The 15,478-nt window shown below is 33.4% G+C and overlaps 2 protein-coding genes across 2 annotated transcripts; both read right to left on the reverse strand.

Moving 5' to 3' along the window:
• Positions 1 to 3,580: 3,580 nt before the first annotated feature.
• Positions 3,581 to 7,813, reverse strand: LOC107943435 (uncharacterized). The gene is made up of 8 exons (XM_016877189.2): positions 7,734 to 7,813; positions 6,974 to 7,177; positions 6,001 to 6,111; positions 5,715 to 5,825; positions 5,464 to 5,595; positions 4,295 to 4,522; positions 3,981 to 4,184; positions 3,581 to 3,896 (listed from the first exon to the last, which is right to left on the reverse strand). The coding sequence occupies exons 1-8, from the start codon at positions 7,749 to 7,751 to the stop codon at positions 3,849 to 3,851; spliced, it is 1,056 nt and encodes a 351-aa protein (XP_016732678.1). The 5' UTR covers positions 7,752 to 7,813; the 3' UTR covers positions 3,581 to 3,848.
• Positions 7,814 to 11,648: 3,835 nt separating this feature from the next.
• LOC121220141 (calcium-dependent protein kinase 34) lies at positions 11,649 to 15,251 on the reverse strand. Its single transcript, XM_041099391.1, has 8 exons — positions 14,390 to 15,251; positions 14,172 to 14,315; positions 13,394 to 13,546; positions 13,163 to 13,278; positions 12,883 to 13,050; positions 12,376 to 12,503; positions 12,161 to 12,260; positions 11,649 to 12,070 (listed from the first exon to the last, which is right to left on the reverse strand). Exons 1-8 carry the CDS (start codon positions 15,087 to 15,089, stop codon positions 11,963 to 11,965), a joined length of 1,617 nt encoding a protein of 538 aa, XP_040955325.1. The 5' UTR covers positions 15,090 to 15,251; the 3' UTR covers positions 11,649 to 11,962.
• Positions 15,252 to 15,478: the final 227 nt, after the last annotated feature.

The raw sequence follows: 15,478 nt of genomic DNA on the forward strand, positions 1-15,478 counted from the left end.
TTTCCGGCCACCGTGCGCGGTGGCGCCGTCGCCGACAGCCGGCGGCCGAAGCGGCGGCCGAAGCGGCGGCTGATGAACGGACTCCTGGCCGAATGTTCAAAAGAGAGAGAGAGACTTGAGGGAAAATTTCTGAGTTTTTTTTAGGGAAGAAAGAAAAATGAAATTTTTTTAAAAAAATTGGTTTGATAAAGGGTTGAAACGGCGCCATTTTGGGGTTTAACCCCAGTAGCCAAAACGACGCCGTTTTGGCCTTAGTGCCCTTTTACCCGCGCGTCGACCCGACCCGATCAGGAAATCCGCGTGTTTTTGAAATTTGGGTTATTTACTCTTTTGGTCCTTTCGCTTTTGCGCCTTAGTGCAATCTGGTCCCTTTTCGTTTTTTAATTTAGCTGCATAACTTTAATCCCGTTTCATTTTAGTCCTACGCAAAGTGATGCGTTTTGGAGTGCGGGATATTTACTATTTCAGTCCCTCCGTTTCATTAGCGTAGTGTAATTCGATCCTTTGCCTTATTTGATTCTGATTTATCCCCTGAGATTTTGTTTTATTTGCAATTTGGTCCTGTCATTGTTATTTCTATTATTATTAAATTAGTTTTATTACTATTATTATTATTATTATTATTATTATTATTATTATTTATTATTATCATTATTAGTTTTATTTGCCTATTTATTTATTCGTTACTATTGGGTTAATATATTGATTAGCTTTGTTTTTTTGTATTTCTTGTATTTTTTTTATTCTATATATATATCTATATATATGCTTTCTACTTGTACATACATTTTTATAATCTATTTATATATACGTACAAAAGCATTTTTATATTTTATAATTTATATATATATGTCTATATATATCTATATGCCTTTTTATTGTTTTCCTATATATATATATACATACATACGATTTTTTTTAATATATATATACGTACATATTGTTTTTAATTTTTATGAATACATATGTATACTTTTATATATTTTTTTTCTCTTTTATTTTATCATAATTCACATGCATATATATATTTCCATATGAACATATTTACATTGTTTTACTTTATAATATGTATATTTGTATCTCTTTTTATCTTTATGAAATATATATACACACGTACTTTTATTTATATATATGTACTTATGTTTTCATACTTTATAATTTATATATATATCTTTTATATTTTTTTATAGTTTTATACATTTTCTTTGTTTATTTATTTATTTCATTTTCGTGAATGAATGTTTTAATTTTATTTGCTCATATACATTGCTATTTCGTATAATATTGATTTGTGCTTTTTATTTATCTTATTTTTGTTGCAATTGTTCGTATTATTTTTGCACTATTGTATTCAATATCGTCTTGTTACGAGTATTAACATCGTGTTTTATTATTTCATGTTAGATTAATTTCTTTCAACGCATAAATTACGATCTTTGGATAAGTAAAATCTTGTGTTTAGATTTGAGAATGTCGTACCCTAACTTACTGGGTCTCGATTTTCACAATAAATCTAAAAAACACGAATCTCTTCAAATTCAGGTTTTAAACGATATCGGGAATAAAAAAGGATCGTGTCCTAACTTACTGGTCGTGATCCTTTTTTAATCCAAGATAGTTAAATATCTTTTAAATAAGCATTTTTATTTGCGTTTTGGGAATTCCAAACATTGTGTCTAAATAAGCATTTTTTTCTTCTCAATTAACGTAAAATATGCTACGTTTCCCAAAAAAATTTATTTTAATACAAGGATCGTATTTTTAAATTTCTTTAAAATTTTTAATTTTTCGACACTAAGACATTAAGTAATCAATTAGGTACCAATTTTGGGCGTATCGAGGGTGCTAATCCTTCCTCGTGCGTAATCGACTCCCGAATCCATTTTTCTGAATTTCGTGGACCAAACTTGTTGTTTTAATAAAATCAAACCGTTTATTAAAAACAACCACTTTTCGAGGTGATCCAATCACACCTTATCAAAAAGGATTGGTGGCGACTCCTGTTTTCGTTTTCATTTTTAAAAGCCAAAGTCGACCCCGTTTTCAATCCAAAAAAATGGTGTCAACAGACGACATTTCGAACACTCTTCCAGAAAGATCCACCCCCGTCAACACACATACACACTCTTGGGCTATGTACGGTGAGGAGCTCTCGGCTCTGTGAACCAGGCCATCATGACAATTGCTCACAATATGTTGGCTCTCGATAGAGCACGAGAGACAATACCTTCAACTGTTGAGAGACCAGTTGATTGCCTAATGGACGACACTTTGAAAAATTTTCTGGAAACAGTTGACCCCCAACATTCATACATACACACACGCAAGCAAGTGTGTACACACATCGAACTCAAACAGCACATGAGCTTTCAAGTGTAACAGTTACCTCCTATTGGTTACAAGATTTATAGTCTGTTCTCACCTCGAGCATTTTTACAGGAATCAAGCCAAATTTCTGTCACTGATTATGTCCGGATAACAAGTACTGAATGGTAATGATTTTTCATCTTCGAACAATTTTCCTTCATAGACAATCTTTGTGTCTATTTGTTGTCATGTTTCAGTAACTTGCAGTGCTAGGATCTTCAACATCTATCCAAGAAAAGGAGCAATTCTTGTTGGATCCGATGCAGATATCATTATATTTAACGAGCTTCGAAATAAATCCAAGATCTCATCATTCGAGAACCAATACGAATGTATACGAAGGTAGAAAAGGACAGGTATAAAAATTATACCCTCATTAGCCGGATTACAAAGCGTTTTAAATACGAATAACTCGGGATAATTATAAGGGATAATATAAATTTTGGCCTCTGAACTTGACAACTAGGTCTATTTTTAGGTTATGACGTGGTACAATATTAGAATGTCATATAAAATATTCTAAAAACCAAACTAGTGGTTGAACTAGTTTGATCAATGGTTTGCAATTCAAACTATTTGACCGGTTCAACAGGTAAACCAATAATAATTAAGTAAATAATTAAAATTTCATAAAAAATAAAAAATTAAACCGGTTTAATTTGTTCAACTACTGGTTTTTGTCTCAATTTTTTATTTTACTTTTATCAGTTTTGAACAATTTTTGATTCAATCAGTGCAACCTTTTTATTTGGACCAATATATCGGTCGGTTCTCAATTGATCTAATCAATTCGATTGACCAGTCCAGTCATGTTTCAAGAACACTGGTCATATCATCTTAATGGAATCCAAGTTTAAGGATCAAAATGGATCTAGCTACTAAGTTCGTGTACCAAAATGAACCAAAATAATAGTATATGTACCAAAGTGGATTTATTTGCCAAGTTGAAAGGTCAAAAATTATATTATTACTAAATATAAATTCGGGTTTGGAGTTTTTCAGGGAAAAGTTGAGGTCACAATTTCTAGAGGAAGAATTGTTTGGAAGGATGATGAATTGAAAGTTGCACCGGGTTCTGGGAAGTATATACCAATGCCTCCTTTCGGTTTTCTTTTCGACGGAATCGAAAAAACCGATGCTAAGCTCATTTCTTCCTTCAAAGCTCCGGTACATCAGTTTAAATCCGATGTTTAAACTCGATTAGGTTCTCGAATTTTCATATTTGACTTCGAACTCGAGTATATATATGTATTGAAATTATAAAAAAAATTTCGATTACATTCGCGAGCTACTCGAGATATTTGCCCCCTACAATCCAATTGCACATGCAAATAATGATATTTACATGGCAATTCAAAAAAAAAAAAAACGAACCCTTTTTGATTTGTTTGCTCCCCAACAGATGAAGGCCAATTAATTTAGCAATCCCAGGAATTTAGTTGTCTTGTCGTGCCAAATCAATGTCTGAAATTCCGAGAATTTCATTGCCAAAAGCAGCAAAGAAGGAAAGCAAATATCTTGTTTCTCTTCTGCATTGTAATAGATATCAATTTAGTTATTCGAATTCGGCTCAAAAAAAAATATGTGCAATTTAATTTACGGAGACAAACAACCTTATGTTTTTTTTGGTAAGGTTGTTGTTCATGTGGTAATGAAACAGTGATGAAATCGTCGTCGTTTCCTAAGCTACGCCAATCACCACTCATTTGTCGTTTCCGGTTGGCTCGAGCTTTCGAGAACACCGTCGAGTAGTCCATCGATCCGGTGGATTTCCGATCACACCCTCTGAATTCGGGGACGAGCATCCACGCATAGTTCTGTTGGTTTCGAAAATAATCAAATAATGTCATTAGATTTTCGAGCTCATTTTTTACTAGATAAACGGGTTGTAACCAAGTGACTTAAATAGCGATAATGGAGATCTTACGGTGACTGCAGAATCTTGGTCGTTATTGTCGGCTTGTTGGTGAGGCTGCGGCGGTTGAGGTGATGAATCGGCTGTAAAATCGCGGCGGTTTCCAAGATTACGGAAAACATCAGATTTTTGTTGCTTCCTGTTGGCTCGAGCTTGTGAGAAAACCATGGAGTAGTTTGTAGCACCAGGAGGTTGTTTGTCCCAGCCACCAAATTCAGGAACTGACATCCACTTCTTGTTCTGTCCATTTTAGAATAACTTACAGACATTATTAAGGGTTTAAGTAATTTTGGGTTTTGTTCATTTAGAGTTTTAGGTCGATTTGGGTTTGAATTTCATCCACTAAAAAATATCAAATTAGTCCTTATATGTTAAATAAAAAAGTAAATTAGTTATTTCTGTTAACAATTTCATTCATTTATACTATTAAAATCTAACGAGATTGACAAAAAAATCAAACTGTGACATGTGGTGTGCCACATGTACCTCATTATGATCTAGTTTTTAACGTAAAAATGGATAGAATGACCTTTTTGCTCTTTGATTTAACGAACATTGACTAATTTGCTCATTTTATGAGTAGAGAGTGTAAAATATAATCCGACTTTTAGTACAAGGGCCTCCACCGTACTTTTACTGTTGAATCAATTTGGTTTTTATAATTTTGAGGTTAATTTTAAGTTTACCTCATTTTTATTAGTTGTCATTTTGGAATTGGGTTTTTAGGTTTGAGGTCCAAATTTTTCTAGTCATATTATTACGAGTTCAAGAAAATTTGGGTTTTGTTTATTTTAGGTTCGGGCCATTTTGAGTTTGAATTGTTTCGGGTTTAAGTCACTTTGGATTTGGATTAGTTCAAATTTGGGTTGGGCCGATTTTGGTTGTTGATTATTTATAATAAAAATGGGTTGAGTTGGATTTGAGTTAGGACTGACTAAATTGAGTTTTTGAATTTGGGTAAAATTTGACATATCTATATTAATTCATTCATATATACATGTAAATATAATTTGTTGCTATACCAAATCCAACTGAAGTTCGGTTTCCAGAAGCGGTTTTGTATTAGGGGTGGAGATAAAATTATAAAATCTAGGGTCGAAGGTTAAAAATATTATATTAAATGACGGTTGTAGCTAAATAAATAGACCATGGATGATTTAGGATGAAAATTGAAGCCTTACCATCCCGGGATCATTGTTGTCTTGCCGACGAGGTGACGACGCAGTGATGAAATCCTTCTCGTTTCCTAGGCTACGACTAACATCTTTCTTCTGTTGCTTCCTGTTGGCCCGACCTTGCAATTCCGACTTCAACTATACAAATGAACATTCTCAGACACGTGAATACATTTTAAGTCAATTATTGGGTTAGATCCCTAAGAAAATAACATGATAAATTAGTGGATGATTTAGGTGGAAAATGAAAATCTTACCGTGACAAAATCATTGTGGTCTTGTCGTTGAGGCAGTTGAGGAAGTATTGAAGCAGCGATGAAATCTTGCTCGTTTCCTAGGCTTTGTGTCTTTTGTTGCTTATCATTCACCTGATACCGAGTCGAATTTAAGTATCTTATTGTTGGTCTCAAATGATTATTAAGCATAATCGAGTTTTTAAATATTTTAAATTAATATTGAAAAAAAATAATCTAAACTTGAAAACAAATAATCGAACTAGTATTAAATCAACTGATGATTCAGGATGGAAAATGAAAATCTTACGGTGACAAAATCTTCATGGTCTCGTTGTCGAGGATGACGAGGAGGTAATGAAGCAGCGATGAAATCCTGCTCGTTTCCGAGGCTTTTCGTCTTTTGTTGCTTCCCGTTGGCCTGATATTGAGTCGAATTTAATTATCTTAATGTTTGACTCAAGTAATTATTAAGCTTAATTGTGTTTTTTTAATATATTTTATTTTTAATTAATACTGAAAAAATTAATTCATACTCGAGTATAGAGGTATCCATGCCCGACGGCCCGCCCGGAATATGGGAGGGTTCGGGTAAAAATATAGGCCCGAAATATGGGTTTGGGCAAAAAACGAGGCCCGTTCAGAAAACGGGCCGGGCCTCGGTCACCACTTTTTGGCCTCGGCCCGGCCCGGCCCGAATATAATAAATATATACTTTTTTATTTTTTATTTTTAAAATAAATTTTTGGTGTTTATTAAAAAATGGGCCGGGCCAGGTCGGGCTCAGGCTTAGGAATTTTTTCCCAGGCCGGGCCTGGACAAAATTTCAGGCCCATATTTCGGGCCGGGCCGGGCACAGGTCAAAATTTTTCTGGGCCCGACCCGGCCCATGGACACCTCTACTCGAGTAGAAATAATTGAACTTGAAGTCAATCATAAAATTAGGTTAAATTTTATAATTAGTCCCAATATTTTACTCAACTTGTGAATTTAGTCTTTATACTTCGCTGGTTTATAAATTGAATAAAGTTAAAAAAAAGACCCTAGCCTAAATTTTTCTCTCCTCTTTTCACAAGGACTAAATATGTATTTTGCACAAATTATAGGGATTAATTATACAAAATTGACCTAAAAATTAAAATTGTATTTGACCCTGATTAAATAAGCTAAAATCAATTGAATTCATACCAACTTTTGAGCAAAGAACATATCATCAAAGCATGAATTAAAAGTGTTGATATGTAGGTGAATAGATAGATGAAAATGCAAAGAAAAAATCTTACAAAGACAGAATCTTGGGTGTCTTGTCGGAATGAATCTGCAGTTAAATCGAGTTCGTTTCCAAGACTATGCCAAACATCAGCCTTTCGCTTCTTCCTGTTGGCTCGAGCTTGTGAGAACTCCATGGAATAGTTGGTAGATCCTGGAGGGTTACGTTCCCACCCTCCGAATTCTGGAATTGTTATCCATTCATCCTTCTGCCGGTTCTGAAACGAACTCGGAAATTAGGGATCAAAATTAAAATTTAAAATTTTGGAAGGATCGAAATGCAGTTTGGCCAACTTTTTTAGCTAACAGTAACTATAGATAAGAAGAGCAAGAGGGGGCGAAAAATGGTTTTGAAACCTTTCAAAATTTTACTTAAGCTAACAAAATTATTGGGAAATTCTAATTAAACCTTATAAAGGTTTTGAAAATTTTAATCAAATCCTTTAATTTTTTTTTGAAAATTCTCATCAATTTTAAAAAAATTAGTTAAACCCCTTCTTTTTAAAAAAAATTCTCATTGAACTCTAAATATTAAAAAAAAATTAATTAGACCCCAAAACTTAATGTCATGTTCTGCCATCGGAAACACCCTTAAAATTCGATTAATGAATAGGTTAAAATTCTTAAAAACTAGAGCTGTGTTATCAAATTGCCAATTAAAAAACACCATTTTTTTTAAAAAAATTAAACAATTCTGGATTAATTATAAAAAATGCAGAAAAAATAAATTAAAACTAAAATAAAAAAAATAGAAAAGATTTAGAGGTTTATTACCTCTGTTGGGTTGGACATGGATTGTAGGAGCAAGGATTAAAATTACCAAAGATGATAATTAATTAACCAAGGAATTGAAGGTTTGAAACCCAGTTAAATTAAAAATAAATTAGAACAATTTTCAGTTATAAATTGATGGTAATTAAACAATATAATTATCTGTGGAGGGGATGCCTAAATTAAGTTACTGTTTTTAATAACAAAACCAATAAAAAAATTAATTTATTAACTCTTAATACCATTAAGAATATAAATCTATTGTTGTATTTTTGGCTATTGTTTGGGAAAAAAAATGAAAATTGTGGGTATTTTTAGATTTGTTCAAAAATTAGTTTATGTTAGAGTTGTGTGACCCAAATTCGTGTTAAATAAATAATACAGTGGTAAAATTAGGGGATTTGTCGAGGGTTTAAGGTCGAGGGCCAAAACTCCTCTACTTTTTACTTTGATTAGAATAAGGTTTTTCAACTTTTAAATAGATGTAGTCGAAACTTCTCTTGTATCATTCAATTTCCAACATTAGTGAGTTTTTTTTTCTTCTTTGCCCATAGATTTTTTTCCCGAAAGGGCTTCCATGTAAATTTATTTTTCTTCCTTATTGCTTTGCAATCGTTCTATATTGCCATTATCGACATTCAGTTTTACAGTTTATTTATCTATTTTATATAAGATTGAATTTGGAAAAATAAAATCTATTTAGGTTAATATGATCCCAATTGTTTTTCATTAATAAAATTTTATAATCTGAATTTTATTTTTTATTTTTCACAAAAAGGAAAAGTTTCAAGCCTTTGTTTGATATAATCAATTTGGTTATGTTTTTAATTATTGAAAAGCTGTATGTATGTATGTATGTATGTATGTATGTATGTATGTATGTATGTATGTATGTATGTATGAATTTGTATGTTTTTTCTAAAACAACTAATCTATTATGCTTGAACTAGGAATTGAGTTTTAATGGAAATATGTTGGATATGACCTTGGTTGTGAAAATATTCTTGGTAATTACTATGGTTCAAAAATTTTATATGTGAATTGTGTTTGATTTGTTATTGGTTTTGAATATAATTAGATTCTGTTTAGACTTGTTCAAGAGTCGAGTTATCTGTCCCAACTCATATTCGTATGAAATATAAGAGCATCTGAATAAAAATGAGATTAAAAAATATAAGACTTGGAAAATGGGTTGAGCAAAGTTTTAAGTCTGTTTTCTATTTGGACTAGGCTTTGAAAGAAAGTTTTTGGCCCAAGTTTAACTCATATTTATATATATTTAATTTTTCGACAGAAAAACAAGAATTTCATTGACCGAAACACCATAAATAAGAGGAGAAAACAAGAGAGATGTAATGCTCTAAAATTTTTAATTTTGAAAGTGTAAAATTATGTTACGTAATTTGTACTAGTTAAGTGGCTAAGTGTTAGTTATGTGTGCCTAAGGTCTTGCGATTGAATCTTTTCCCTTGAATTTTTATTAATTTTGTTCCGACCTTTGACTTTGAATGTCTAGCTTATCTATTATTTTTGAATATCTCTCGAAAACTGTCGTCCACTTCTCCCTACCTTCCCGCTCTTTCTTTTCACGTTAGTTTCCTTGTTACTGCCAAAATTCTTCCTATTGTTCTTTTTCAAATTTTCCATTCAATTACTGCAAAAATTTCCTCCCTCTTCCGCGGTGATTTTCTATTTTGGTTTGATCCATCTTCCTTGCTCATCTTTGTTGCCGCCATTTTGACTTGGAGTTGTCCTTTGTCGTCGACCCATTCTGTTTTTGCTTCGACCCATTGTAAGTTTCCCCTGTTTATTTTCCTTAAGTGTTATTATGCGAAGTATGCGGGTTGATTGTGGGATTTCGGTTTAACTAATTTTGGATCTATTTAGGTGAAAATCTTGAGATGAGCTTTCCTTCGACGTTTAGTGAGCCTTAGGAGTTGCTGTTTTGTTGGGTAAGTAATCGAATGCCTCGAAGGGGCTGGTTCTTGGTGTTAAGGTCGAATGTTTAATGCTTGTGGCCAAATTTAATGATTGAATTTTGGTGTATTGATGCTAATTAGTTCATTTTGAATGCTGGTTTTAGGGTCTAAAAGTGTGTCGTATCGTTGTTTTCCAGAAACGTCAGGTGTGTAACAATATTCCCGAAAAATCAATGAACGACGCGAAGCCGAAAAACCTACTGTCGATGTCACACGGTCGTGTGTCAGGCCGTGAGCCACACGACATTGTTCTTGACCGTGTGCCAAGCTGTGTGGACCCATTTTCAGTAAAATTTAGTTAGTGTTGTATTTGAAGTGCGTTTTGAGGTTAGCTACTGTTGGAAAAAATGGATTTTTTGGAAGCTTTGAGGCATATTCTCGATTAGTAAATGTGGAGATTTGAATCATAAAACTATGATTCTATATTCTCCTCTATGAAATCTTTACAACGATATATCATATGCTCAAAATGGTTGAGTGATGAATGAGAAATTGATACTCAAAGTAAGCCACTTGTGAATTATGTTGAGGAAAATGGAAAGCTTAGTTCCACATTAGTTAGATATCAAGTATGGAATATGTTTATATATGTGAACCAACTTAGATATCAAATGTGGAATATGTTTTTATCTTCTCAGTTAATCAGCAAACTTAAGACTGGGCGGCGTGCGGGAGTTCGGATTGGATTCTCAGTTAATAAAATGAGACAGTTTATGTTTTTAAATTTAACTCTAAACTTTTTGGACTGTTTAAATATTTTGGACGTTTTTTTTGGGTTTTCTACTAGAGTATGCTTTTGATAAATTGCAAAAGTATTCGTTTTCACATTTTGAAGCCGTGCTTCACAATTAACGACTTTGAAACTTCCTTGCGAAAATAAGTAACAAATTAACTTTCTTTTGTTAAGTAAATAAGACCTACGCATATTTTTCTGAAAAATTGCAAGAGATTTGTTAAAATTAACGTTTTTTTGAAAAACACACATTTCTAGTTCAAAATTTGGAATTTAAAACAAGTTGATGTAATTCCTCAAGATTCGGTCGTAACGTCTAGACCGGGTTTGGAGTGTTACAAGAGAAACTAAACCCAAGCCATTAGGCTTGCCGAATACACCTAACCTAGCTCCCCTCATTCTCACATGGACCATTAGAACAATCGACAACTAAAATATCCTAGATAGAAAACAAACAACAAACGAACTCAGGGTAGTTTGCATAATGTAAAGCCGTTCACATCGGAGTGAGAGCAGCTTTATAAGAACTTAGGGTAGTTACGATATATGTAACGAAAGTCACATTGGTTCTATGTTGACATAATTCATGGACGAGATTGTTCGGGATACCTTTTGGATATGATAGTAAAATTTTGAGCTCATAAGGTTATATAATGACGTGTGATAACAGAGTAATTAATATATATGTGGTCCAAGTGAGAGATTGTTGAAAAATATAGGCATCACATATATAATAATAGTAATTAGATGTTATTATTTACTATCATAAAAGATTAACCCAAATTTAAAGTGATCTAATTTGGTTAAGGTTTATTAGGCTTTAGTTATTAAATGAAGTATGGGTCAAATATGTATAGACACTCTAATAACTAATTTCTAATTGATGATGGATTGATTAGAAATTAGGGTTAATGTGCAAAAGTTATATATTAAGGTTATGATCCACAAATTATACATACGTAACTTTTCTAATATCCCTCTTTAGAGAAGAGAGAGCCACCTTTTCTGAATTACTTGTGTGCTAATTTGGAAGACCAAAACAATAAGATTCGAAGATTTCAAGAAATTGATGGATTCAAGTATGCTTCCGCATCTAGTTTTGTTCTTGATTTATTCTTGATGGTCTGACATGATAGATCCTGATTTGTTAAGTTTTATATTAGATCTTGTTTTACCGTTCTAACAAGAGAAACAAGAGAAATTCAATTTGTAAATTGAGAATTTATAAAAGTATGGATAAAAGCTAAATCTTCTAACCATTAATATAAGCAATGGTTTTTTTTTTACACAATTGCAAAATGTTAATAAAGTAAACCAATCAAATTTCACAATCCTTAAGTTACCATAAAAAGTTATTTCTTTCCCCTTCTTTTCCCTTTAGCCATCTTCTCATTAACCAAATCCTCTCCCAGTTTTCCATTTGTATCGTACAAATTTATGCATGCATATTTTCACATCCAAATCCATTCCATTTCCATTGTAAGCCCTACCCAAATGAATGTTCATAGTGATTTTCGTCCCTAATCCGAATTGTCGAACATTACATCATCGCGCCGCTTCTTCGGGTTCGCTTCAGGGTTTCCTCTCCTCATCATTGCCACAAATTCATCATAGTTTATCTTTCCATCCTGCAAATAATTCACGAATTTTTTTTATGTAAGTTAAACCTTTCTCTATTAAGAAAATGGAATATGTATGCATGTATGTGTATTGCTTACATTGTCGTTGTCGACTTCAGAAATGATTTCCTTGATGTCTTTGCCATCGTGCATGCCATATTCACGGATAGCTTGTTCTAGCTCTTCTATCGTGATGTACCTAAATGTAAACATATCGATAGCATTAAGTATTGCGATCAATAGATCATAAAACAGTGATCGTATCATTGTGTTTCGATCGTTGTTTAGTTCCTAATTGTTATTACTATCGTTACCCGCTGTTGTCTTTATCGAAGTGTTGGAAGGCACGGTACAAATGTTCTTCCCGATCCATTCGGTTCATATGCATGGTGGCCGTGATGAACTCTTCGTAATCTATAGTTCCGTTGCTGTCCGCATCCGCCTTTTGTTATAATAAACAAAAAAGAATGAAGGAGTTAGGAAAAGAAAAACACCATATATATAGTTAGAAGGGGCTTGGTCGCTCAAATATTTGAAAATTCTAACTAGGTCCCTTCAAAATTTTTAAAAATTCTAAATAAACCTTCAAATAGTTTTAAAAATTTTAATTAGACCCTCAAATTTTTTGAAAATTCTCATTAATCCTCTCAAAATTGTAACATTTTTAATTAAGCCCAAGTCCGTTTGGAAATTCTTATTAAACTCCTTAAATTTTTGAAATCTTTACTTAGACCCCTGAAAATTTTAAAAATTTTATGTAAGCCCCAAAACTCCGCTACCATATAAAGTTGCACTATTGAATCCTTGGAAACAGAACTTACTGCTTCCATTAATTGTTTAACTTCATATTCAGTTAGCTTCGTTCCTTGCTTCGCAAGCCCTTGCTTCAATTCTTCGAGCGTTATCGTGCCGCTGTTATCGGAATCTATGGTCTTGAACATCTCCTTCAACCCCTGGATTTCTTCCTCCGATAAACATCCTGCAATGACCTGCAACAACAACAACAAGAACAATTTCATGGTTTCATACAATAATATGAACCTATCTTAACCTTTTAACCAATGGGGTGTGTTTTCAATGAGGGGTTTTAATTAATTTTACCCTTAAAGCAACTTTCTTGAAATTGTTCATTGCTTTGAACTGTTTGAGCCTGGCTAAGACTGCATTGTCAAGAGGAATATCAGGTGCTTCACCATCCTCTTTAATCCATGGATGATCTGTTGGGTGGCCATACATTTACTCTGTCAGATTTTTTCGATTGCATCGTATTTATCACAGTCGATATTATGTTCGGTTACTAGATAATTAGGTTAAAAAAGGGCATATACTTACTTAGAACTTGTTGTGCTGTTAACCTTTGCTTGGGATCCAAGTTTAACATTTTGGTAACAAGATCCTTTGCTTGAGGTGAAATTGCAGGCCATGGATCACTTTCGAAATCGATTTCCCCACGTAAAATTGCACTGAAGATTCCATTTTCGGATTCTATCATAAAATAATTGTCTTAGTTTTCAGGGTTCAAAATAATCGGCATCAATTGAGTTAGTGTCACGAGTCAATCGAGCATCAAGTTAATTTAAGTGTTTTCTATTTATATATTATGTCCCTAACTGAGTTGGTGTCATAAGTTAATCGGGCATAAATTCAAATTGGAAATGACTAAAATACCCTTTTATATACTAAGTAAATTACATTATTATGAAGGTGTTTTCTACACTATAAGTTAAATCTCTAACTGAATTGGTGTCACGATTCAATCGAGCACTAACTCAACTTAAAAAAGACTAAAATACATTTATTCTATACAAAGTAAGTTACATTATTACGAGGGTTTTTGTATCTTTTTAAAATATTTTTAGGGGTGTAGGGCATAAATTTTTCTTATGGGGCTAGAAGTAAATTATAAATATTTGAGGGTGCCAAAATGAAAATTTACCATTATACTATTATATTATTACAATTTCTAAAGTGGTTCTAAAGTAATTCTACCTATTTTTAGGGAAGGGCAAGGCCACTGCAAACCCTTCTAGCTTCGCCATGAATTTTTTTCACTCATATCATAAATGTGCCATACTCTAGTATATATATATATATATATATAATTAGTTACCTGCCCAAAAGGGAGGAAAACCACATAGAAGAATATACAACATAACACCAATACTCCATATATCAGCTTCTGGTCCATATTTCCTCTTCAATACTTCTGGTGCAATATAATATGCGCTACCAACAATGTCCTTAAATACATCACCTGTTCGGAAGGCACCAAGTTAAAAGAAACCGAAATCGACCCCAATGAAAATTTTAATAAGATTATGTTTTTACCTGGCTTGTAAAAGAGTGATAGACCAAAATCCGTAGCTTTGAGTGGTGAATTTTCCTCTTTGTTCAACAACAAGAAATTTTCAGGCTTGAGGTCCCTATGGAAAACCCCCATGGAATGGCAAGTATGGACGATTTGAACAATGATTCTAAGCAAAGAAGCGGCCGCACGTTCACTGTAATGGCCTTTAGCAATGATCCTATCGAAAAGTTCACCGCCAGCACATAGTTCCATCACCAAATGTACCGAATGTTTGTCTTCGTAAGCTCCTTTGAGTTCCACGACATTAGGTTGTCCCGTCAAATGGTGCATGATTTGAACTTCTCTACGAACATCCTCGATATCTTCTTTGTTAACGAGTTTCCTTTTGGCTATCGTCTTGCACGCGAATTGCTCGCCAGTTACCTTATGGGTACACAAATAGGTAACCCCAAATTGTCCCCTACCCAATTCTTTTCCAATGGTGTAAGTGTTTCTCACATCTTCCATAGGACGGCATAACACGGTTCCAATTGGGTTAGGCTTGGGAGTAGGCTTAGGAGAAGCTTCCTCTGATGGTGAAGCCGGCGGTTGTGTCGGTGAGGCTTTCGAGAAACTTTCGTTACGGGAACAAATGCTAACGTTACCATTGTTTTCGGGGGAGGCGACGCCTAATTCGTTTGTCAGACTTTCGGGGTTGCCTCGAGAGCAACAATTCCCCATGTATGGTGGGGGAGATGAAGCACTCGAGACAAAAGAAAGGGTGATGAGGGAAGGGATTAAACTTAAACAAGATAAAGAATTATTGAAATTTTGATTGGGGTTGAAAGGAAAAACAAAGTAAAAATAAGAAAAAATAGTTTGTGAAATTTAGGAATACACCAGCTTGATTTGGGGTGTACAAATTTTTTATGGTATTGATAGTGAGGGATTTTAGGATTTTTGACTATGTTTGAAAATCCAACATGTTTTATGGACAAGGTCCTGAGGATTTTTAGGACAAATATTGAGAAAAACAAAAACAAAAAAACATATTTCTCATCCTATGATCTGTGACTTCTATTAATGACGGAGCTATTGTAGGGTGTATTCTCCGTTACGGTAGAAAAGTA

The sequence above is a fragment of the Gossypium hirsutum genome, chromosome D08 (genome assembly GCF_007990345.1).
Source record: "Gossypium hirsutum isolate 1008001.06 chromosome D08, Gossypium_hirsutum_v2.1, whole genome shotgun sequence".
Taxonomy (NCBI): Eukaryota; Viridiplantae; Streptophyta; class Magnoliopsida; order Malvales; family Malvaceae; genus Gossypium; species Gossypium hirsutum.

Coding starts and splice junctions, on each gene's coding strand:
- LOC107943435 (XM_016877189.2), bottom strand. Junction 5,596..5,714: donor ACCACAATGATTTTGTCACG/GTAAGATTTTCA, acceptor TCATTTGTATAG/TTGAAGTCGGAATTGCAAGG. Junction 4,523..5,463: donor ACAACAATGATCCCGGGATG/GTAAGGCTTCAA, acceptor TAAAATGGACAG/AACAAGAAGTGGATGTCAGT.
- LOC121220141 (XM_041099391.1), bottom strand. CDS start 15,089: ATGGGGAATTGTTGCTCTCGAGGCAACCCCGAAAGTCTGACAAACGAA. Junction 13,051..13,162: donor TCAAGAAAGTTGCTTTAAGG/GTAAAATTAATT, acceptor TTGTTGTTGCAG/GTCATTGCAGGATGTTTATC. Junction 12,261..12,375: donor TTCGATAAAGACAACAGCGG/GTAACGATAGTA, acceptor GTTTACATTTAG/GTACATCACGATAGAAGAGC.